This window comes from Mercenaria mercenaria, chromosome 4, assembly GCF_021730395.1.
Source record: "Mercenaria mercenaria strain notata chromosome 4, MADL_Memer_1, whole genome shotgun sequence".
Lineage (NCBI taxonomy): Eukaryota > Metazoa > Mollusca > Bivalvia > Venerida > Veneridae > Mercenaria > Mercenaria mercenaria.
In genome coordinates, this window is record NC_069364.1 from 76864250 (window position 1) to 76889825 (window position 25576).

General features: G+C 34.9%; 1 protein-coding gene across 7 annotated transcripts in view; it reads left to right on the forward strand.

The window, feature by feature from the left end:
* Window positions 1-25576, forward strand: part of LOC123552203 (uncharacterized) — a 75940-nt gene that overhangs the window by 36270 nt on the left and 14094 nt on the right. For 5 of the 7 annotated variants that reach the window (XM_053541725.1, XM_045341680.2, XM_045341682.2 and 2 more), the window contains one exon: window positions 22667-22797. In XM_053541725.1, the coding sequence (XP_053397700.1) occupies window positions 22675-22797 (123 nt within the window). In that variant the 5' untranslated portion in view covers window positions 22667-22674. Of the gene's footprint in view, window positions 1-14190; window positions 15078-20227; window positions 20657-22666; window positions 22798-25576 lie in introns of those variants that run through there. The other 2 variants (XM_045341678.2, XM_053541727.1) reach the window with 2 other exon arrangements.

A 25576-nucleotide genomic window follows, 5' to 3' on the forward strand; every position in this document is an offset into this window, starting at 1 on the left:
ATATCCTACTGAACTTGTGAATAAATCTTGTAAGATTGTACATCCTGATTACAGTTTGGATTGTAAATCTAGGCAAAAATTTTAGCTAAACCATTTAATCAGGGTCAGAGCTACCCATAGACATAAAAGCCTCGACTTTCAGTTCATTTTAAAATCTCTTGCTTTGAATAAAGATATTAATTCTTTGACTACCATTGATTGTTGTGCCGTTTTCCTTTGAAACTGAAAATGAGCTATCAGCCGTCTAATTAATGGAGTAACAACCTGTAATTATGATAATCACAAGTATAAGGTAAAAGCCCTTTCATTTGCCCACTTTATTGTCAATTTTTGTATGTGCTTTCAACCTTTCACGCTCTTGCATATCGAATATTACTTAAAACGTTAATAAGAAAATTGAGCATTTATCAAATAAAGGTGTATTTTATCGTTAAGTATTGTAATCATGCTGTGAAGTTCTTTTGCACAGATTTATTGATATAAAACTGATATGTAAGATCGAAAGATATATTTAAAGTAATTTTTAGTGGCTCAAAATAACGACTGGCTTTTATATTCACTAGTGTTTGCATTTACATTCCAAAGAACTATAAATATATATATAATCCACAGCATTAAGTAATTTCTTCATTTGATGAAAAGCATAAGTCTAATGGCAATATGGCTTTGCTGACAACTTCAGTAAGAGGCTACAGAAAAGAAGCAGTGTGTAGCATTTGAAACTCATTTTTAGCTCAACTATTCGAAAATTAAGTAGAGCTATCCTACTCACCAGTCATACCAGTCCACATTTTGACAAAACCTTTTGAGATAAAGCTTTAAAACTTTCAACACTTTTGTACCTTCACCATGTCCAGTTTTAGGCAGGAGTACATAACTCCATCAAGGATTTTGGCCGAATTATGGCCCCTTTTAACTTACAAATCTTAGTTATGTTATTCATACCAGTTTAAATTTTGTGTAAACTGTTTGACATATGACTTTGAAACTTTTATCACTTGTTTATTATAACAGTCTTTATCTGTAGGCAAGAGTACATAACTCTGTCAACTATTTTGGCAAAATTATGGCCCTTTTTGGACTTGGAAATTGGTTCAGTTTTCGTACAAGTCAACATTTTGTTAAATTATTTGTTCTGTGGCTTTGAAACTTTGAACACTTGATCTCCATCTGTAGGCAATAGTACATAACTCTATCAACTATTTTGGCTGAATTATGGCCCGTTTTGGACTTGGAAATCAGTTATATTTTTCATACCAGTCCATATTTTTCTAACGATATGGCTTTGAAACTTTACCACTTGTTAACCATCATAGTCTACATATGTAGACAAGACTACATAACTAGAACAAGGACTTTAGTTCAGTTATGGCCCTTTTTTGACATAGAATTTAATTAAGTTTTGCATACCATTCCATATTTTGTTTAAACTGTCTGTGGCTTTGAAACTTTGAACACTTGCTTACCATCAATGGTTACACATTGCCATATAGTGCAAGACTTATCCAAGTCCACAAATACAGTTACATTGTTTGTCTTATCTATTTTTCTTCTTTTGTCTGAAAATCTCTGGTAATATTTTGACACCATACTTCCATTGATTCATTGAATAGTCAAGAACACTGTCAGCAGACAACTCTTGTTTTAAGTTAAACAGATTTCTTTTAATGCAACAGTAGATTTATTTAATGTATTATTGAAACTGGCATTTACTGTTTTATTTATAATATTATCAACATTGTATTTGGCTTAAACCCCATCATTGCAACTAGATATTACAGATAGATGTGCTTCTTACATTTATGTATGATTGCTAGTGACATGTAACCATAAAAATTTATTCCTGATTCCATAACATATAGCCGAGATAGCTTCTTTTCTACATACGACTTTCCAGGGGGTTGAATTGTAATTTGAAGGATTACTTCTTGCAGCAATAAATGGTGGTGTAATTTGCTGATAAATTCCTTTTTTGCCACAGAAGAGGTCTTCGACAGTTCTCCCTTGATATTTATATTTATCTTTAAAATGAATACTTTAAACCTTTGTTATCTTTTTGACATATTAGAGTCATATTCTGTATTCCAAAAATTGATTTTCGTTATGTGTTTGCATGTTACATGTATCGTATATATGCTCAGACTTTCTGGTGATTATACTGACATGCTGGCAAAACCCATCTGGCATCCCCATGTCAGATCATCTTTAGATGGATATTGCAATTAAATTGTAGCTTATAGAAAGTTTATAGTATATACTTTTTCAACTATTTCAAAGTTCGGACGTTGGCTATGATACCTTTACATTCTCATACAAATTTTTAAGACTGTTAAGTTTGAAGGAATTTTCTCTTTTTTCTGTAATATGAAAATAGCCATATAGACTCAGCTTCATGTCTTTAAAATGGTTTATGGTGAAAACACGTGTCATTTTTTGTGTGGAATTTCCATGTTTCTTAATATCTTTTATGAATCATCCACAGTTTGCATTGCACCTTTTAGATCATGATAATTTATATAACTTTAATTTGTGAAGATGGGCTTGAAGTACATTTTTATTGAGGCAAATTTTTATCATCCAGATATAATAAGAGATTTGAAAAGACTCCGTATTGGGTGTCCATGTGACGTCTTTCTTTATTTTGCATCATGACACGATATTTACATAAACACAGTCATGCGGATGCATTTTTTACTGGTTGATTTTTGTCAACTTCAATTTCAACAGGATTAAATTGAATGCCTCCAGAGTTTCTATTCATCTTGTCTTAAATTTTTTTTTTCACTGATGTAATTTATGATTATTACGTTTCATAAAGGGATAGACATCTTTTACTATTTAATGAATAAATTGGGTTCATAGAATTACTTTTAAAGAGATTGTAGCATCAATAAATTGTAAGTTTTCTTTGTTGTTTGATATCCATAGCAGCTATAACTTACTCATGTGTAACTATAATTGTTCTGCAGAAACAATATTAACAAATGACAGTGTATTGCGTGACAGTACAGTGGAAAACTTTGTGTTTGTACCTTGCGATAGTTTGCATTAGTGTTAGTCAACCACACTGGAATAGTATGCAGGGAAACTGGAGCATTTGTGGACAAACCTACCAAATAAATGCAATTAAAAGTTATGGAGCAGAAAGCTTTGTACTTGACCTTCAATGTAACTTTGACCTCTGACAGGCATGGGTCATGCAAGCAACACATCATCTGGTTATGGGGTGTAGGGGGGTGGGGGGGGGGTGAACATGCATATATATAAAAATGCTTCAAGGCATTTGCAAGCTTTGGAACAAAAACTATTCCACTTTAATTTCAATAGTGACCTTGACCTTTGACCACCAAGCATATGTCATGTATGCGACATATTGTCTGGTTATGAGGAACATTCATTTTGCTTGTAGTGGTAAGAAAAAAAAAGTTATGGAGTGGAAACAAATGTTTACTTTACCTTAAACACTCACTCACTGTGACCTTGACCATTAGCTGACAAGCACAGATCATGTGTTGATTTATTGTTTCATCATGGGAAACGTATGTGTGTAGCACTAAGATAATCCATCAATGTATATGTTATTGAGCGGAAACAGTTTTTACTTGACCTTCAGTAGTGACCTTGGCCTATAACCTACAAGCATAAGTCATGTACGTGCATAATCTACATATTGCCCTGCATTCATATACCAAGTTTTATGAACCTAGCTTGAATACTTTGTGAGTAATTGCAGGATCTAGATTTGCAGATGGACAGACAGCATTCCCTCCAATCATTTATTGCTCACTTTCTATAATCATGTAAACAGGGCTTGACTCATTGACTGTGAAAGGGAGTGCTTACCAAAAAGATACTGACTGAATTGCGCAAAGTGCAGATCTTGATCAGACTGCAAGGATGTGCATGTTGATCATGATCTACAATCCTTGCAAAAGGCATAATCAGTCATGTCCAGCATGATAAGGGTTATAAGTTAAGACTTAGGCAGGCATAAGGTGTTTCACGAAAATCATTTTAAGTAGTTTTGTTTCTATTATTCTGCTCTTCATATAACCTGAGAAAAGAGACATGTAATTGTTATGTTGTAACATTTCATTTAAGACATCTTTTCTATGATGTTAGGAATATTCTCAGAAAACAAAAGAAAATGTATGTGTTTTAAAAAGCCATACATAGGCAAGAACTTAGGTTGAAATGCATGAACTTTGTGAAACAGGCCCCAGTATGAAGGATGATTTACTAGAAATGAATGAAAGGAGACATCATTACCATAGTTCATTTTAAGGAGGTAGGTTACCTTGTTACAAGGGTAAATTCAAATTAGTTGAACCGCAGCATTCTTTTGTATTTCGTGTAATATGAAGTTTTAACTGCTACAATCTCAAGTTTGTTTGTCTCTGTCCCTTCAAGTTTAATTTTTATCCAGGTTTGAAGAACATGACCCTCCAAAGGTATTTCATATTGAAAGAAGAAGGAAAATACGGATATTTATCACTTTTCAGTGTAGAGCAAAGGAGGCAATTATCGACCCCTTAAGACCATAATCTACCGTACATATTCTTACTTTCACTTTCGGAGACAAAGTGACGCATATGTTTGAGACAAACTATCATTGGTCGATTTCAACCAATGAAAACACTTGTTACATTACAGAATAAGGTATGGACTAATATTCTGTCTCGTGACATGTGTCTGCCATTATCGACCCACTTCTGCTATTATCGACCCCCTAGTTTTTTTTTTTTTAAACTTTGAAAACACTGAAAATCAAGCATAATATTATTATTAACTTAATATTAAGTTAATTTTTATTTGTCCTTTATTGTCATAATTGCAATTTGAAATTATGCAACTGAGCATATAAACAAAGCATCACTTTACTACGATTTCATGGAAAATATTATTTCATGTGTGTTTTTTTTTATTTATAAATTTGGTCTTTCATACTATCACAGTTTCATATTTGGTCTTTTGACTGACAAATTGTAAATGTTAGATAATAGTTATTTGTAATATAACATTAGCCACACACAAGAGATAAATAATTCAAACATTCAAACAAAGTTGATTATCCATTATTATCTACACCCTTAACAACATTTTTAGCGTTCAATTTTTATACATTTAAAATTAACTTTTTTTAAGTCCTCTGGAGTCAACAAGTGAAGTTCTGGTTGCTTAGTACATTTAATGTGCCACCATCCTGGGCATTCATCACAGCCTTTTCACTCATTTGGCTTCCCATTAGACTGACCACACCCCTGACATTGGTCTAAGCTGTCTGCACTGTCCGTCATCATTTTGTCCATCAGAGGAATCGTCAAAATCGTCATAACTGTCACTATCATCATAAATGATAGAAACATCAGACTATGACGAACTTTCAGAGACTCTGTGCTTTTTTTCTTTTCATTTTAGGAGATTTTTAATCCTTGTGATCAACTAAAATGTGCATTCATAACTTTATCATGAGTCATCACAGAACATTAGGGTTTCTAACTGACCAATCAGAGAGCAGCATTTTAGAGTACCTGCCAGTTTCCACTTTGGTATAACAAAGTATATTTACAATGAACATAATAGTGACTTTAGAAATAAATATCACACTATTTTAGAAATAAAATCAAGATTTTTCACTGCACATGCTTCAGATGATGCTACAAACAACAAAACTTTGAAGTTTCATTGAAATTTTATATTGATTTATACCTTTATTTTAGTTAAAAGTTTGAGATTTTACACTGAGAGTCTATGATAAAGTCCGAGTAAAATGTAATCAATACCCAAGTGAAATAAGTATCATTCCACAATGTTTTGGACATGTTAAAGTTATGAATTAAGTGCTTTTCTCAAAGCAACAAGAAATTATATAAATTTAATTAATTGGGGGTCGATAATAGCAGAAGGTCATATTTTCAATCTGCTATTATCGACCCCCACATAATCTTTCCAGAAGTTGCAAGAGACTACAAAAATGGCTGATAGAAATGGGTTCTATATGTGTATATTAGGATTAAATACAAAATTAAACTGATTCGATCCATAAAAACGGTAAATTTGATTTAACAGAAAGATACCTACCTTAACGGACGATATAGTGGTTGGCACTGAAATTTATCTCATGCAGTCACACTGTATGTAAACATTCAAAATGGCGCATGAAGAAAATTTGTGACGTAAAAATGACAGTGAATGACATGATCACATGATTTCTAGTAATAAATGTGATTAAGTATCAATTAAGGGTGGGGGGTCGATAATAGAAGAGGGTCGATATTAGACTCCTTTGCTCTATTTTAGTTTCATCGATATTCGTAGAAGTCTGCATAATTGACAATTTTACTAATATGCACGTTAGCTTTCTAATATAAGCTTAAAATGTATATGTCGCGGGGCTCGTGTTTCCATGGTAACGCATTATCTCTCATTTTTAAACAACTATGTAAAAAAATAGGGGTTTTCGACGGCCTCAGAGCCATTCTGTTAATGACCAACATGGAATATTTGGGTAATATTATTAGCAAAATACTAAGCACTTTACAGGGTACCCTATTTTTCTTAAAGTTTAAAGTAACCATGGCAACAGAGATGTTTAAAATAGCTTATATCTTGCTTTTTGTCCTAATTTTTATAAAAAGTATTGAATAAGATTATCTTTCTAGTTGATGTAGCTTTAAAACATATTATTTCTAACGTAAGTAATATTTTCGTGTTATTTGCATTTATTCAAACAAATTTCACAGCTTAGAATACTTACAGCAGTACCCCTCGTCTGGAATTTTTCATGGAAAAATCGTTCAGCATGCTGCTTTTATTCTCATGGATATTGTTAAAATGAAAATAAAAAGCCGAAGCTGTGTTTCTTAAATAGACCAGTGTCAACGCTTTTAAATTTTACATTTAGATGCATAGGTCACGGGCTTCGTTTCCATGGTAACATCAATTAAATTCAAGAAACCACAATTTTCTACTGAAATTGCAACAATTTTAGGTCTTAGTTTTAGTACATAAGTAACAAATTATCAACGGAACCTGAAAAATAGGAATTAGAAATCAAACTGCTAGATTTTTTATTTGAAAATGGCTGTAACAAGTAACCTTTCACCCAACTATATTCCAAATAACATTGCTTATCATTATCCATTTTCTTACATTCCGCATAACATTTCAATATATCTACATAAAAGAAGCAAAATATTGATTATTATTCAGAGCAAAAGACTCATAAAAAAATATTTCAGCAAATAATGGTTACTTGAAAATAGTTAAGTAAAGAAAATGCACAGAATTACGTACTTTCAAGATAAAAACTATTATTTTTGCACGGTAACTGACACGTAACGTCATGACGTCAATGACGTCATTTTAATGCAACATTGTTTTGAAGCGTTTCTGCGGCAATTTATTCATTATTTCTGCATTATTAAACCATAAAGCATCAGATCGAAGACAGGTTCATGATTAATTTTCAGAAGAATGAATATACAAACACATTTAGTTTGCGTAAACGCCGTCGTAAATCGTCACGTTAGCTTCCGGTTGGACATGCGCACATACAAATATGAAGGTAACCTACCTCCTTAATTGTCCTTTTACTTAATGATGTGTTACAGAGAGATAGAACTCCCGGGAGATCAAAGAGATATAAAACAGAGTACTTTTCATTGTTTCATGGTCCATTGAGGTTATGCATAATTGATAACTGCAATATCGAATCTATGATCTATATGTATTGAATTTCTTAATTAGAGTTGATTAGGCATCATATTGGTTTTAATATAAGTTGAGTGATCTGTTGTTGGTGATAAAATCAAATTGAAAGTAAATATAATGGACTATTTTTAGCTCACCTGTCACAAAGTGACAAGGTGAGCTTTTGTGATCGCGTGGCGTCCCTCGTCCGTCCGTCTGTCCGTGCGTGCGTGCGTTCGTGCGTGCGTAAACTTTTGCTTGTGACCACTCTAGAGGTCACATTTTTCATAGGATCTTTATGAAAGTTGGTCAGAATGTTCATCTTGATGATATCTAGGTCAAGTTCGAAACTGGGTCACGTGCGGTCAAAAACTAGGTCAGTAGGTCTAAAAATAGAAAAACCTTGTGACCTCTCTAGAGGCCATATTTTTCATGAGATCTTCATGAAAATTGGTCAGAATGTTCACCTTGATGATATCTAGGTCAAGTTCTAAACTGGGTCACGTGCGGTCAAAAACTAGGTCAGTAAGTCTAAAAATAGAAAAACCTTGTGACCTCTCTAGAGGCCATATTTCTCAATGGATATTCATGAAAATTGGTCAGAATGTTCACCTTGATGATATCTAGGTCAAGTTTGAAACTGGGTCATGTGGGGTCAAAAACTAGGTCAGTAGGTCTAAAAATAGAAAAACCTTGTGATCTCTTTAGAGGCCATATTTCTCAATGGATCTTCATGAAAATTGATCAGAATGTTCCTCTTGATGATATCTAGGTCAAGTTCGAAACTGGGTCACGTGCGGTCAAAAACTAGGTCAGTAGGCCGAAAAATAGAAAAACTTTGTGACCTCTCTAGAGGCCATATTTTTCATGAGATCTTCATGAAAATTGGTGAGAATGTTCACCTTGATGATATCTAGGTCAGATTCAGAAGTGGGTCACGTGCCTTCAAAAACTAGGTCATTAGGTCAAATAATAGAAAAACCTTGTGACCTCTCTAGAGGTCATATTTTTCAATGGATCTTCATGAAAATTGGTCAGAATTTTTTATCTTGATGATATCTATGTCACATGTGCTCAAAAACTAGGTCACTATGTCAAATAATAGAAATAATGACGTCGTACTCAGTTCAACACTAGGTCATGTGGGGATAGGTGAGCGATTCAGGACCATCATGGTCCTCTTGTTTGTTTTACTGCAGGTAAAAGTAAAACACTGATATGCTGAACAGAAGTTTTCTTCGATTGAAAGTGTTCAGTTTAAATGTTCATGGAAAAGTTTTAGTGCCCTGAATCCTGCATCGATGCATGTTTACTTAAAAGTGCATTATTTATTCATCCAGTATCCATCTTACAATTATGTCCCCTTCTTGTATTCAGTCTGCCAGTAGACCATTTGACTTTCTGTCATAGTGGTCAAACTGTACAAGTTAATTGCAACATTGTCAGTACTAAGATTGAACCTAATAGTTTTGGGGTCAGTGGGTTGTCAGAAGACCAAGTGAAAATTGTTTCTGCTCTCGGAGTGGAAAACTTTGTAGCCTATGACTATCAAACTTTGTTGGATGATTGCATATGTACAGTAAATGACCCCTACTGTTACTGGAATCAGTGGGTCTAACATCACATTGCCCTTAGAAACAACAGCAGGTCAAAAGTCAAAATGATCTTGGAAATAATTTCCAATCAATAATTGCTTACATTTTACTACCAAGTTTCTCAGTATGTTTTTGTGTAGTCAGAAGATGACCACAAAAGTGTTTTGTGGTCATTAGTTGACCCCTACAATTTTTTAGGTCAGTAGAATAAAGGTCAAGGTCACTGTGACCTTGGAACTGGAAATAGTTTTATATCAGTAAATGAAGAGCACCTGAGCCTCCACAGACTGACTTTTGCAGCCAGTTGATGACCTCAGTCTGACTAAAGTACTTGATCTTCCTAAAAGTTAGTTCTGATGACAGCCCATTCAAATTCATCTTTCTGTATAAACGGATTTCGAATATTGCTATATTTATTTCCACCAATCTATTTTTATTCCAACCAATCAGACGACTTGTTTCAACAAGTGTTTGACTAAAAGTGACTGGACTCTAGAGTTTGGCTAAAATATTTTTTCTTTAGAATAAAAGTTTTGTCATATTATGAACACAAGAACATGAGACTTGTTTCTGAACTATCTTTAAGATATATGAAATCATAAAATCAAGCCCAAGTCGGGAATCAAAATCATAAATCATAAACATTTTCCTGCGTCCTTGACCAATACAACATAGAGGAACATGTCCTTAATTATGTTTAAATATAAAGCTTTATCAATAATTAATGCATTTTACCTCCAGTATCCCCTTACAAACGCTAATCAGTTTTGAATGGAAGATTTTGAAAAACAACTAATTCTAATGTGTGTCCATAATCTTCCTTATTGAAAGAAAAACAAGGGCGCAGCAATAAGAATTATAAACCCATGTAATCGAAAACTGGAACCCCAGGTTAAATGTAGATTTTTTCAGGTTCGGTGTATGTGCATGTGTCCGTCCGGATTTGTTTGTCCGGACTATAACTGCCATGCATAGAGCAATCTTGTTTATATCTGGCATGAATGTCAACCTCATTGAGACGGAGTGTCATGCGCAAACCCCAGGTTCCTATCTCAAAGATCAAGGTCACAGTTAGGGGTCAATGAGACGGACTCTATCTCAAAGGTCAAGTTCACAGTTAGGGTCAAAGGGCGGGCTCAACATGTTGCCCGTGGGCATCTAGTTTAAGCTTCTACTTACACTTTCAAAATGTTGAAAGCAAGGCTCTGATTGATGAATGTGAGTCTCAATAGCCTGTCCTCAGATCCAATGCGTAGCATTAATAGGAGATAATTTTAATCAAATTGTAGATGACCCCAAATGTTTTAGGAAACAGTGTGTCAAAGGAAAGTGTTTTCAGATCATTATGATTATGGAGAATGCTGAACCGCCTACCTATATTGATATTTGGGTAAGTAGGTCAAAGTTCAATGTCACTGTTACTTGCGACAGTTTCCTTTGACATGGCATTATGGAGTTTGAAGCATAACTGTGTGTTTAACAAATAGCCCTTGTTTGAGAGGGCTATATACTTCTTATATGTGTTATTGCTTTGACGTATTTAGTCAAGATTCTATTGGGATGAGTAGACAGTTTATTAATAATACGCTTGTATTCAGATAGTAAATGGGGCTTGTTGGTCATATTTTTCTTCCTTCAAAGGATGTTTTTGCTTGACTTTAAAAGTCTTACGAAATGGTAAAGAAGATTCATATTACTTATGAATGGTTGTGACATAAATAGATCAACTAAATTCTCTACAGAATCATTAATTATACGTAAAAGAACTAACTACAAAGACAGTTGTATCTAAAATAGCTTACATATCATAGTTAATACATTGCTGCATTTTAAAAGCGTTAAATTTCAGTTTTTACCTGTGCATACTTTTGTTGCTGCATTATTTATTTGGTTCTGTCACATTCTTTATAATTTTATATTTAATAGTTGAAATAGGAGTTAATATGTTTACAAGACGTGGATTACACTCCACAGTTACAGATGCATTTTAATCCATGTGTCTCCACATTTACTCCGTATTTGGTGTCACTGCAGCTACTACATACAACCTTTGACTCCAACAAAAAGCTTGGCGACTTTAATTTAAGTTTTGTTTTACCATAATTATTATTAACATTTCGCCTGATTCTGCTAGTGGCTGTTTTAAATATTTTGTACTCTCCACTTTACGAATATTTGCATATTACTGAAGATTTTGAGAAAGTGAATTTTAAAGATTGTCAATGTGCTTTTGGAAACAAAACAGGGAAAATTCAGTGGAGAAAGCTTTTTAGTTTATAATTTGATTCTCAATTTAGTTCAAATATTAAAGTTTATTCTCTCAAAACTTTCTTATTATTTGGTTTATGTAGCCATGCGTAATTTATTTTCCGTTCTAAATATTTTACGCCATTTACGTTTTAACATATGTTTATAGTAATGTAAATATTTACTGTAGAAAATGGATCTTAAGTAAATAGCATTCAATAAACTGCAATTACAAGAAATTCTAAAATTGAATGATATCAGTTTGCAAATTGATTTAACTTCTGGATGGCTGAAGTAATATGGGTTTGAGAAAAAAAGAAGGATATTTAATAACCAAAAGAATGCTTACTTGTTTGAGATTGACTATATATAAACTTTAGTATTAAAACGGCTTTTAGGGCTCAGTTAATGAGTTCTGGCATCATACTGGAATCATTTTATGTCCATTCTCTCCATTACGCTTATTATTTTCCTCTACAGGGAATTACGCAGTAATATTTTTTGCTTATCAGATCTGTATAGAGATATATGCACAAGTTTTGCAATGAAAATATTGCACAACTTAGAGTGCAATATTATTCCATGAAATAAGAGTGCATATTTCTCAATACAAATCTAATAAATCCATTTTTTTCAGTCCATTAGGCATATCTCTGAAAGCATTAATGAATTTTCGCAGTTGAGTGTTCACCATCATAATATGCCATAATATGCTCATAGCCAAAGTTACCAGGTCCAAAGTAAATGTCACAGTTGCATGTCAAAGGTCAATTACCTTTACTTTCTGTCTACTGCATAATTACCAGCCCGCCCGCTTAGCTCAATAGGGAGAGCGCAGATCTACGGATCTCGGGGTCATGAGTTCGAGCCCTAGGCGAGGTGTATGTTCTCTGTGACGATTTGATAAAAGACATTGTGTCTGAAATCATTCGTCCTCCACCTCTGATTCATGTAGGGAAGTTTGCAGTTACTTGCGGAGAACAGGTTTGTACTGGTACAGAATCCAGGAACACTGGTTAGGTTACATAACTGAAATACTGTTGAAAAACTGCGTTGCGTTAAACCCAAAACAAACAAACTGCATAATTACCTCCTAAATGGCTTGAAGGATTTTCATGAAATTTGCTTCACCGAAACAACAGTTAGAACGCTTACCTTCACAATTTGAAAGTGGCATCTGGAGTTATTTGTGACTTTCAGTGACAACTCTAGTTCATTATATATGTATATATTTCTCTTAAAAGAAAATGCATTTTTAGCTTGACTGTTTGATGAATATATAGATCTATTCTACTCACCCAGGTGTCGGCGTTGGCGTCGCACCTTGGTTAAAGTTTTACATGCAAGTACATATAGCTATCATTTGAAGGCATATAGCTTTGAAACTTATTTTTTCTTTTCTAGGTCAATTACCAACCTCACTGGGTCAAGTCCTGCAACTCTGACATGTATTTTGGCCAAATTATGCCCCCTTTTGTACTTAGAAAATCCTGGTTATAGTTTTGCATGCAAGTTACTATCTGTGTACAACTCGTTTAAATAGGTCAACCGTGTTGTTGTACTTATAAAATAGACTGGCCCGGTTTATAGGTTGTCAGGGCTACGATATGTATTGCATTTGCCATCGAAATATTTTAAAAAATGCTTCTTCCCCTTCCGTTTGGATCCGTCCATGTTTACAAACACGTTTGTTTATTTTATGAACTGTACCAATAATTGGCATATTAAAGGCAGACATAATATTATGAGTGCTGTAAGAGTGATATGACACAATAATTATTTTTACAGACAACTCATTTTTTCAAATCTTAAAACTGGATTTGCACATAAGGCTTCCATTAATACAGGATTTGTAACCCGTGCAAGCATTAAATGCTTGAAATTCGTAACCTCCAACATTCTTTTAAGTTTTGTAAAAAATATGACAGCAGATCAAAGTTTTATTAACTGTTAAAACCTATCATATTTCTTCAGAATGTCTTTCATGTCTAGGTGGTCCACCTGAAAACAATAGAATCTCCATTTCCACTATTGTTTAAGTCTGTCAGCTATTGATCAAGACAAAATACTAATTGAGAATGCCCTTTTGCAGTTAGAGTAAAGTAAAACAAATCTTGTTCAGTTTCGCTCTGTTCAGACAAGGTTGTGATTTTCTTGAGCTGGAGTGTTAGCGTAAAAACTGAATTATTACAGATGAATGGATAATGCTAGAAGAAAAATAATTATAATTAATAATTTATAAGGATTAAGTGAAGACAGATATAAAAGTGCTAAAATCTTCAATGTCATTAATTGTCTTAGAGTTAAAGAAGTTTTCAAACCAACAGATAACAGTATAAACATTTAAAAGTCACCTTTTAGATTATCTGTTACATATCTTTCTAATATGATAATTCATTGTACCTATAACACTATAATTATGAGGATTTTTATGTAGAAGGGCGAGACAAAACTGTAAACAACTGGAATTTTGTAAAAGTATATCTAGATGTACCTTTTTAAAATCTTAAAAATGTTACTGAAGGTTAACATATTAAAGAAATATATTGCATTATACATTATGCAAATTTCTTGTGATTATAAAATCCCAACCATGCAGCTTAAGATTACAATTCTTAAATGGGTGTGACTGAAAACATAATACAAAATGTTCAAAATTGAGCATTTTATGTGCTAATTTCAGAAATTAGGCCTGTTTGTCTGTCACAGAACATTAGTTTTATCATTTTAACTTTTAACCAAATTAGCTTTTCATATTTACCCAAGAGAACTATGTAAATTTTTAAAATTAGAGGTCAGCACCTTTTATAAACAGTTAAACAGAAAACAGACTGTTGACATTTCTAATATACATGGGTGTTTGTTATAACAGCCGGCTGGTATTTTGACAACATACAAAATAACAACATGATAATGTTCTGAACTGTGCTATTTTGTAAAAAAAGTATTCTGCTCGATTTATGAAAAATGTAGCAAAATTATTTTTTATTATATATTTGTAAGAGAATTATATAGTTGTCAGATAGGAGATGCACAGTTTATTCAGTAAAATTTGGCATTAAAGAGACAATTTTATTGCTTTCGAAAGCTAATTTGATGAAGATAAGTATAATGTTGACAATTGCGATGGAGTAGTTAGCAGGATGGACATGTTGTTTGTACGCTGATGGATAGGACGCAGACATTAAGTCTTGGATTAGATCAACAAGTTGTAGGCAGTTATGGTACAAACTGATAAATGTCTCTCTCTCCATATACTTATTGGCATTCATGTGATGAACCTTTTCATTACTGAAACTTATATTGACTCGGCTGTGACTTTATGAACATTTTAGTGGACTGGTTCAGTAAAAAAGAAATTATACGTAAGATTTTGCATAATATTATCATGTTAAAATTGTGAATGTATATATAGCCACTAAACAGTCTGTCATTTTGAGATTGGAGTAGAAAAAATTGTACCAAGAAAAATGTGGCATCATTTTCCATGTGCCGGATGTCGAAAGGGAAGTAAAAAGTATGGAGAGGATTCACATATTAAAGGTAGTTTGTGCGTTTTTTTCTCTTTAAAGTTCTGTATAAACATTCTTTGAATCGTGCTGCATGCACATTACATGGAAAACCGTTTCTGATCATTTGACCCAGAACTTTCAAACTTCATAATTTGATAGAATAACAGAGTTTTTGTTTTGTTTGTTTTGGGTTTAAAGCCGTTTTTCAACAGTATTTCAGTTATGTAACGGTGGGCAGTTAACCTAACCAGTGTTCCTGGATTCTGTACCAGTACAAACCTGTTCTCCGCAAGTAACTGCCAACTTCCCCACATGAATCAGAGGTGGAGGACTAATGATTTCAGACACAATGTCGTTTATCAAATAGTCACGGAGAACACAAGCCCCGCCCGAGAGAATAACAGAGTAGATGATCCCTATTGTTTTTGGGGTCACTTGATCAAAGGTCAAGTCACAGGGGCCTGAACAAGGAAAACCCTTTCCGATCAAGATCTTGAGAACCACTTGACCCAGAATGTTGAAACTTCATAGGAATTGATTGGACATAGAATGTAGACGACAGCTTTTGATTTTTGGGTCACATGATCAAAGGTCAAGGTCACAGGGGACAGAGCATGGAAAACCACCTGAGAACTGTTTGGCCCAGAACATTGAAACTTCATGGGATGATTGGATATGCTAAGTAGACAATCAATATTGCACTTCAGTCACTAAGCAAAGCATCAGTGTCTCTTTTATTTCCACTCCTGTCCCCTATTGACTTCTAACCTATATTAACACTATGCATGCTTTGGGGAAGACATGCGCTTTTCTACAAAAGCATCCTCTAGTTATGTCTCCCCCAGGAGACATATTGTTTTTGCCCTGTCCGTCCGTCTGTCCGTACGTACGTCACACTTCATTTCCGAGCAATAACTGGAGAACCATTTGACCTAGAACCTTCAAACTTCATAGGGTTGTAGGGCTGCTGGAGTAGACGACCTCTATTGTTTTGGGGGTCACTCCCTCAAAGGTCAAGGTCACAGGGGCCCGAACATTGAAAACCATTTCCGATCAATAACTAGAGAACCACTTGACCCAGAATGTTGAAACTTCATAGGGTGATTGGTCATAAAGAGTAGATGACCCCTATTGATTTTGGAGTCACTCCATCAAAGGTCAAGGTCACAGGGGCCTGAACATGGAAAACCATTTCCGATCAATAACTAGAGAACTACTTGACCCAGAATGTTGAAACTTCATAGAATGATTGTACATGCAAAGTAGATGACCCTTATCGATTTTGGGGTCACTCCATTAAAGGTCAAGGTCACAGGGGTCTTAACATTGAAAACCATTTCCGGTCAGTAACTTGAGAACCACTTGACCCAGAATGTTGAAACTTCATAGGATGATTGGTCATGAAGAGTAGATGACCCCTATTGATTTTGGAGTCACTCTGTCAGAGGTCAAGGTTACAGGGGCCTGAACATGGAAAACCATTTCCGATCAATAACTAGAGAACCACTTGACCCAGAATGTTGAAACTTCATAGGATGATTGTACATGCAAAGTAGATGACCCCTATCGATTTTGGGGTCACTCCATTACAGGTCAAGGTCACAGGGGTCTGAACATTGAAAACCATTTCCGGTCAGTAACTTGAGAACCACTTGACCCAGAATGTTGAAACTTCATAGGATGATTGGTCATGAAGAGTAGATGACCCCTATTGATTTTGGGGTCACTCTGTCAAAGGTCAAGGTCACAGGGGCCTGAACATTGAAAACCATTTCTGATCAATAACTAGAGAACCACTTGACCCAGAATGTTGAAACTTCATAGGATGATTGTACATGCAAAGTAGATGACCCCTAACGATTTTGGGGTCACTCTGTGAAAGGTCAAGGTCACAGGGGCCTGAACATTGAAAACCATTTCCGGTCAGTAACTTGAGAACCACTTGACCCAGAATGATGAAACTTCATAGGATGATTGGTCATGCAGAGTAGATGACCCCTAACGATTTTAGGGTCACTCTGTTAAAGGTCAAGGCCACAGGGGCCTGAACATGGAAAACGATTTCCAGTCAATAACTTAGGAACCACTTGACCCAGAATGTTGAAACTTCATAGGATGATTGTTCATGCAGAGTAAACGACCCGTATTGTCACTCAGTTAAAGGTCAAGGTCACAGGGGCCTGAACATTGATAACCAGTTCCGATGAATAACTTGAGAACCACTTGACCCAAAATGTTGAAACTTCATAGGATGATTGAACATGCAGAGTAGATGACCTCTATTGATTTTGGGGTCAGTCTATTAAAGGTCAAGGTCACAGTGGCCTGTTCATGTAAAATCATTTTTTGGAAATAACTTGAGAACCACTTGACTTACAATGTTGAAACTTAATAGGATGATTGGACATGCAGAGTAGATGACCCCTATTTATTTTGAGGTCACTTGATCAAAGGTTACGGTCACAGAAGCCTGAACAGTGACTTGAGAACCACTAGGCCAAGAGTGTTGAAATTTAGCGGGATGATTGGACATGCAAAGTAGATGATCCCTATTGCAGCCAACCATCAGTGTCTCTTTGACTTTCGCTCCTGACACCTATTGACTTCTTGCCTATAGGACTTTGCACTGGGGGAGACATGCGCTTTTTTACAAAAGCATTTTCTAGTTAGAATCCTGATGTAGGTCATCTTATGCGTGAAACGGATTGATTGATGAAAATTTAACCTAATTTACAAGGTGTGTTGTGTTGTCCCTCATGTTTTCATATATTGTTAAAATCTGGTTAACTGTTTTAGAAAATATTCTCATATAATTGTATGAAAAAATCATCAAAATGGTGCTTACATTGTAAAAACTTAGATTCAAATCAGTTTAGCAAGAAATCAAGCACTATCATGTGACAGCCCTATCTTTTGCCAACTTAAACTTACGTCTATCTTGATATTTAAAAAAATAATTATCAGTGTTAAATCAAATTCTACATTGTAGAAAAAGATTTCTTCCAAACTTGCAGAACTACCTTAAAAATGCTTTTTTCTGACAGACACCTTTCAGGTTTGCCAGTGAATGAACCTATTTTGACTATTTATAAATTTAATAAATACCATCAGACACGTACGTACGAATACGAATGAATTATTTTACATTATTTTGCGTTATAATTTCTAACATTTTTCCTTACATAACCCTCTATAAAAGCATGCGGCTTTCCTGAACAGGTTTAGTTGTTTACAAAAGCAGAGAATAGTAGTTATTTGTTTTAAAAGTTAAAGTATTAATATTATTATTGTTATTATTATTACATGTATTATTATAGACAACAGAAATATAACAGAAGAAAAAGGAGGTTGTTTTTTTTATATACAAAATTCAGTGTACATTTTCTGTGTCACAGAAAGGCTGCGAGTTACATTAATTTTATCTAAACTTGTAATAAAAGTTTCATTTATGGTATAAATAAGAAGATATTAAAACGATTTCAACATTTATGTGACACATTTAATTGGATTTTAAATGAGGTGGAATAGTCTAATGATATTAAAAGTTGAAAAGTAAGCAATATCGTAAGTGTTAAAATTGGCAGTTAGCAAAAATTTGCATGTGGGATTTAATTCTTTCAATTGATTTATTCAATTGCTGGCCACTTAAAGCACTCTTTTGAAAAAAAAACCTTTCATCAATTATTTCATAAGAAATGGAAGTACTTGGATTATGTTTTCACTCAGGTAATATCGGAGTTATAAATTCTCCCCTACTGATTATCTTGTAATATAAATTTACCTGTAATTTTTATTGAATTTAAGAAAAGGCTAGAAAATAGATTTCTGCTTTTAAGATCTAGCACAGTACAGTCCATAAAATAAAAAAAACGTGTTTGTAAACATGGACGGATCCAAACAGAAGGGGAAGAAGCAATTTATAGAAATATTTCGATGGCAAAATACAATACATATCATAGCCCTGACCAACCTATAAACTGGGCCAGTCTGTTTTATAAGTACAGCAATACAGTTGACCCATTTAAACTAGTTGTAATTAAATGTATAAAAGCTGAGATATTTCAAAACCTGGGGATCATCAAAATGATCACAAGGGAACTTTTTGTGCCCTCACATATTCAAGAGAATTCAAGAGTTATGGGCCTTTCTTTATATCTTATAACCCCTTTTATGGTTATAATGTTATATTTTAGTGGGAAACCATTTCCACTGGACATTTTCTAGGTACATTATACATACTTCAGACTGGAAAAGACTTAAACTTGAAAAGAAAGTCGGCACGGCCCAGACACACTCTTTTGCTGATACTCTTTACCAATGTAAAATGTTTTTATTAAAACCAGGATACTTTTCTGCTGATAAATCTGGTTGAAATCAGAGTAATCACTCGTAAATTTATTAAAAAAACCTGTTTGGGATTTTTTTTACTGAATCCTTTATATCAAGTGATACTGTGCAGTTAATATGATAGGGGTCATTCATAAAATACCTAGGCTGATGCCATAACTTCAAAACTATGTGAGGATTAATTTTCGCTAGATGTAGGACCTAGCGAATACAGAGAAAATTAAACCCTCGCGAAAATTTCAGCTTTTACAGTAATATTCATGACCTGACACAGTTCTATATATAGCGCAGACAAAAACTTCAAATCTTCACACATTCCTATTTTAACATCCCCAAACAATAAAGATTTCGTTCAATAGCAAAACAACAAACAAAAAGACAGAGGTATATAATAAAGGGGTCATTACAACAAAAGCTTGATCTGGGATTTTGCAAGGATGGATCACATTTGGCGCTTGCGCGCATTGTGAAATCCAATCTGGCAAAATCCACTCTAGCTGAATACAGCATCCCAGATCGAGCTACTATTATAATAACCCTTTTATCCTTGTATTCTCAGTTTCTCACATACACTGGTAATCGTAATTTTGAGTATGATCGAGCATTGATCAGAAAAAAAGAGCATAATTATGAATTTCTGTCAGACTATAACCTTGAATATCTCCTAGCTTTGATGTTCCAGTTTTCTGTGTTTATCTTCCTTCTATTTTTGTTTGATGTAGAGGCAATTTATTTCATAAGTTTGCTAATTGGCCCCACAGAATGACAAGTCTCCTAACCTTACCAAAATTTGTTATTTATCAACAGCCAGAGAATAAATATTCAAATATTGATATTTGTTAAAGAAAATATTCGTTGTTTTTTTAAGCTTTATCAAAGACTTTTTGAAAATAGGCGACTGTTGAAATAATTAGGTGAAATATAGTGTCAACTTAAGGTAAAGAATAATTTTCCTCTTGTACAGATATGGACCAAGTGCTTTTACGATTAAAATGATAACATCTTGAAATGCGCACGTTATTGATTCACGGGTATCAATTTTTGATTTCGCTGTTCTCAACAAGCTGTCACTGTAGATCTTACGCTCTCATTACCTGTGTATGAATAAACTGTGAAATGCAGCCATAAAACGTGTTTCCTGTTCAGCTGGTTATTGTAAAGAAAGGGAACCTATTGTGGGGAATAATGTGGTGTGCGTTGACACATAATGTGTATGGAACTAATATATGTGTCTTCACAAATAAAGGATTTAATTAAACTAAGGTAGATAGCTAAAATATTTTATGACATGTATTAGGTATGAAATCATATTTATGTAAGCTTTCACATAAATTGAAAGTACTAAAGTTCGGTACCAGGCTTGTCTTACATCCAAAACATGATTGTAAATCTTCTGCTTTATAATACAGTAACATTAAAGAGGTATCAGGTATATTTTTGTGCCCAAATCTGGGGGGCACTTACAGTTGCCCTTGTCCATCCGTCTGTCCGAACTTGCATTTGCATACTTAGATGGCTATAGGAACAATAGGTAACTGAACTTTTTCCTTGATGTCATTCATTCCGTAAGCTTTTATGTGGCTATTTTTCTTTTACCTGGCTAAAAGAACAATAGAGAGAACAAAAGAGTAGCCACGTAAATACCCATATGTAGGAATGTCTGTCTGTCAGTCGGAGCTAACATTTACATACTTAGGTGGCTAGGAAAACACAGAACATACCTGATTTTTGTTAGTATGGCAATTTCCAGTTGCTGTATTAAATGATGAGATTTTCTTGAATTGCATTATTATACCAATGGATAACATTTCTGCTTTTACAGTATTTTGTAGCAGTTTTCAGGTGTTACCTTTATATTTCACCTTTATATTCCTTTCTAGGAAATCTTTAAACTTTTTTTTGGCCTCCATGGCTAAGTGGTTGCTGACTTGGGCCTATTTATACCATATTATGGTATAACAGTGGTGCTGTACCACAATAGGCATGTAATAGATTATGTACAAATTTGTCATAAAATCAGTTTAAAAAGAATACTGTCTAGTTCGTTACGAATGTTCATCTATACATTTACATAAAAGGACAACAACTTTTTGTCTATCTGTATTTTAAGAGAGGAAGTTGTAGGTGTCTTGTTAAGTACAAGTGAAAGGTGGTATTCTATCCAGAAATATATTGATCCCTACTGGAAGGAGAGCATGAAGCTGGTGGATCTAATAGTATTTCCTGCTGCATTTTATATGTCCCTCGATCGCAACATTTGATCTCATAAATTCGATATCTTCATTATTATTGCTGCAGTAGGTAGTCTTCAATGCCTTGAGGCTTTACACATTTACTTAGGATCTATATTGCTTCTTTTTAAAGTGGCATACGTATATTTGATATGTCCAAGGTTGTCCTCATTTTTGGTGTTGTTTCAGTTTCGCTTTCCCTTCTGTGACACTTAGTGTTTGTGCCCGCGGTAACTATCGTGGTGGCAAAGCTGGAGGCAACTGTAAGGTTTTATCTAGACAATTGCCAATGCTGGATTTACTCCCATATGTGGGATTCGTAGTAGGAGTTCCATAGGGCCCAAGTGGGGTTAATTCTAGTGTGATTTGGCTGTGTATGAGCCATGGAGGGAGTGCTCTCTTGTTGGCTAGACATCAAGAGAGCATGTCCTCCAAGAGTGACATACCCAGCCAAATAATACTAAATTTAACCTTAGTAGGAACTTGTTTACCGGCTTGCTCGAATACTCCTGACAGAAAAAACATCAATATTTTGTCATTTTGTTGAAACATTAACGGGTGGCCACTTTGCTTATCAGGCATCTGAAGATTTTTTTATCATACTTGAATATGAAGAGTATGCTAACGTCCTTGTAATTCTGTCAAGCACCTTGATTAATACTGGTATTTTCTTGTGTACTGATAGTGCTCATAATTTGCATATTTTATCCATCATTAGGCCAGTACCTCTGCCCAGGGAGAAGATAAAAGCTGGGTGATTAGTTCAATATACAGTATGTGATTAGAATTTCAAATTAAAGCGTGGAATGTGGGCACTGTTTTCACATGACCTGAGGTGACTTTACTTATTGGTCTTGAATGAACTGTGATTTTCTTTCAGGATCATTAAGTGTATAGACTATAATGTACTGGTGGAGACATGCCTATACTGCATAATTTATCATTAAAATTTCCTACACCAGAGACTAATTTCCACATTTATAGATACAATTTTAGAAACATAGTGATAATAAAAGGTGACATTAAAATTTTCTCTTTTCAGAACATAGTATGGATGTAGGTTCCCAAAGGGCCACAACCTTATCCGACCATCTACGTCATGCTGCCAGTAAGGGAAATATTGAGGATATTGTGCAGTGCCTTCAGGCTGGTGCCACATTTGAGTCAGATCAGGTCTGTATATACATTTATAATGATCTGTAAAAATTAGTATTTGGAAGAACTAGACTAAGAATCAGTTCGCGCTTATCTTCCAGAAGTGATTGGTTAAGTTTGCCTACTCAGAATCACTTGCTGTCATCACTGTTGGTTTGAAACTCACTTGGGCTATAGAATTTTTTTCATGTGTAGAAATTTTCTAACTGGCATATGGAAAGTCTGTTGTTTGACTCAGGTACTGGTCTTTGCCTAAAATAATATTCGGAAAGGTCTTTCTCTAATGTTGCTTTTATGACCTAAGATGTGCTAATGTGATTTAAAATCCTAGCAAACCAACCAAAATCAGTTCACCTGCCAGCATCTAAAACTACTTTAATTCCTTTCATGACATAGATCTAGTGCAATTTGTCAAATTGTCATTGAGAAATTTGACTCTACTTTAACTGAAATTTGGACTTAAGATTTTTTAAATTCCAGTGCTTGATATATTGAACCAACATTGAAAATGAAAATTACTTGAGCTTTTGGTCATGAATGCCTAGTTTCGTAAAGAAAAACATTTTTGTACCCCCTGACAACAAAGTTGTAAGGGGGGTATACTGGTTTCAGGTTGTCTGTCAGTCCGTCCGTCTGTCTGTCCGTAGACACAATCTTGTGCGCACCATCTCTCCTCATCCCCTTGACACAATTTAATGAAACTTCACACAAGTGATCAGTAACACCAGTAGTTGTGCATGGGGCATGTTAGGTTCTTTCAGAAAAAAAAATTGCAGAGTTACGGGACTTTGTTTTTTGTTACTATACTATATACATAGACACAATCTTGTGCGCACCATCTCTCCTCATCCCCTTGACACAATTTAATGAAACTTCACACAAGTGATCAGTAACAACAGTAGTTGTGCATGGGACATGTAAGGTTCTTTCAGAAAAAAAATTGCAGAGTTATGGGACTTTGTTTTTTGTTACTATACTATATACATAGTCACAATCTTGTGCGCACCATCTCTCCTCGTCCCCTTGACACAATTTAATGAAACTTCACACAAGTGATCAGTAACAACAGTAGTTGTGCATGGGGCATGTTAGGTTCTTTCAATGACAAAAATTGCAGAGTTATGGGACTTTGTTTTTTGTTAACATACTATGTATATACAGTCTGCATTTGCAATCTTGTGCGCGCCTAATCTTCCAAACCCTTGCACACAATTTAATGAAACTTCACACAAGTGATCAGTACCAACCCTAGTTGTGCATGGTGCATGTTACATTCTTTTAGATAGATATTCTGCATAGTTATGGGACTTTGTTTTTTGTTACTATACGGTATACATACAGTCTATATACATACAGTCCACATAATTATGCAATCTTGTGTGCATCAAATTGCAATGTACTGTGTCAGTGCATGCGGGGGGTACATTCATCACCTTTAGTGATAGCTCTAGTCAGATTAAAAAAATAGCTGTGTTGTGTATTTTTACCAAGACAAAAAGACGAGACAAGGCCAGAAAAGCAGGCTCCTGTGATGTAAGGATGGGTTTTTGTACCTTACTAATAATGCCTGAAATTTCGTTTCTTTCAAATAACCATAAAATGCAGAAAATATGAAAAAATTAAGATTGCATCTACACTATGTAATTTCTTGAACTTAAATGAACAAATTATTTTACTAGACAGAATAACAAAATGATGCTGGGAAAATTGCATAAAATTCTTCTCTTTTTTTGTTTTCAAAGAAAGTTTTTTGAGATTGAGACAGCCCCGCTACCTTCTTTATAATGGATAGAATGAGATAACTACTGCATTTATGAGTTAAATGTTACTTTTTAGCTGGACTATACAGAGTTTATGGAGAGCTATACTACTCACTCCGGTGTCAGCGTCGGCGTCAGCATCCTTCCGCGTCCACACCTTGGTTAAGGTTTTGATGCACTTTCTCTTTTTATGCCCCCGAAGGGAGGCATATAGTTTTTGAACCGTCTGTCGGTCTGTCTGCAATTTTCGTGTCCGGTCCGTATCTTTGTCATCGATGGATGGATTTTCAAATAACTTGGCATGAATGTGTACCACAGTAAGACGACGTGCAGTGCGCAAGACCCAGGTCCGTAACTCAAAGGTCAAGGTCACACTTAGACGTTAAAGGATAGTGCATTGATGGGCGTGTCCGGTCCATATTTTTGTCATCGATGGATGGATTTTCAAATAACTTGGCATGAATGTGTACCACAGTAAGACGATGTGCAGTGCACAAGACCCAGGTCCGTAGCTCAAAGGTCAAGGTCACACTTAGACGTTAAAGGATAGTGCATTGATGGGCATGTCCGGTCCATATCTTTGTCATCGATGGATGGATTTTCAAATAACTTGGCATAAATATGTACCACAGTAAGACGAGGTGTCATGCACAAGACCCAGGTTTGTAGCTCAAAGGTCAAGGTCACACTTAGATGTTAAAGGATAGTGCATTGATGGGCGTGTCCGGTCCATATCTTTGTCATCGATGGATGGATTTTCAAATAACTTGGCATGAATGTGTACCACAGTAAGACGACGTGTCACACGCAAGACCCAGGTCCGTAGCTCAAAGGTCAAGGTCACACTTAGACGTTAAAGGATAGTGCATTGATGGGCGTGTCCGGTCCATATCTTTGTCATCGATGGATGGATTTTCAAATAACTTGGCATGAATGTGTACCACAGTAAGACGACGTGCAGTGCGCAAGACCCAGGTCCGTAGCTCAAAGGTCAAGGTCACACTTAGACGTTAAAGGATAGTGCATTGATGGGCATG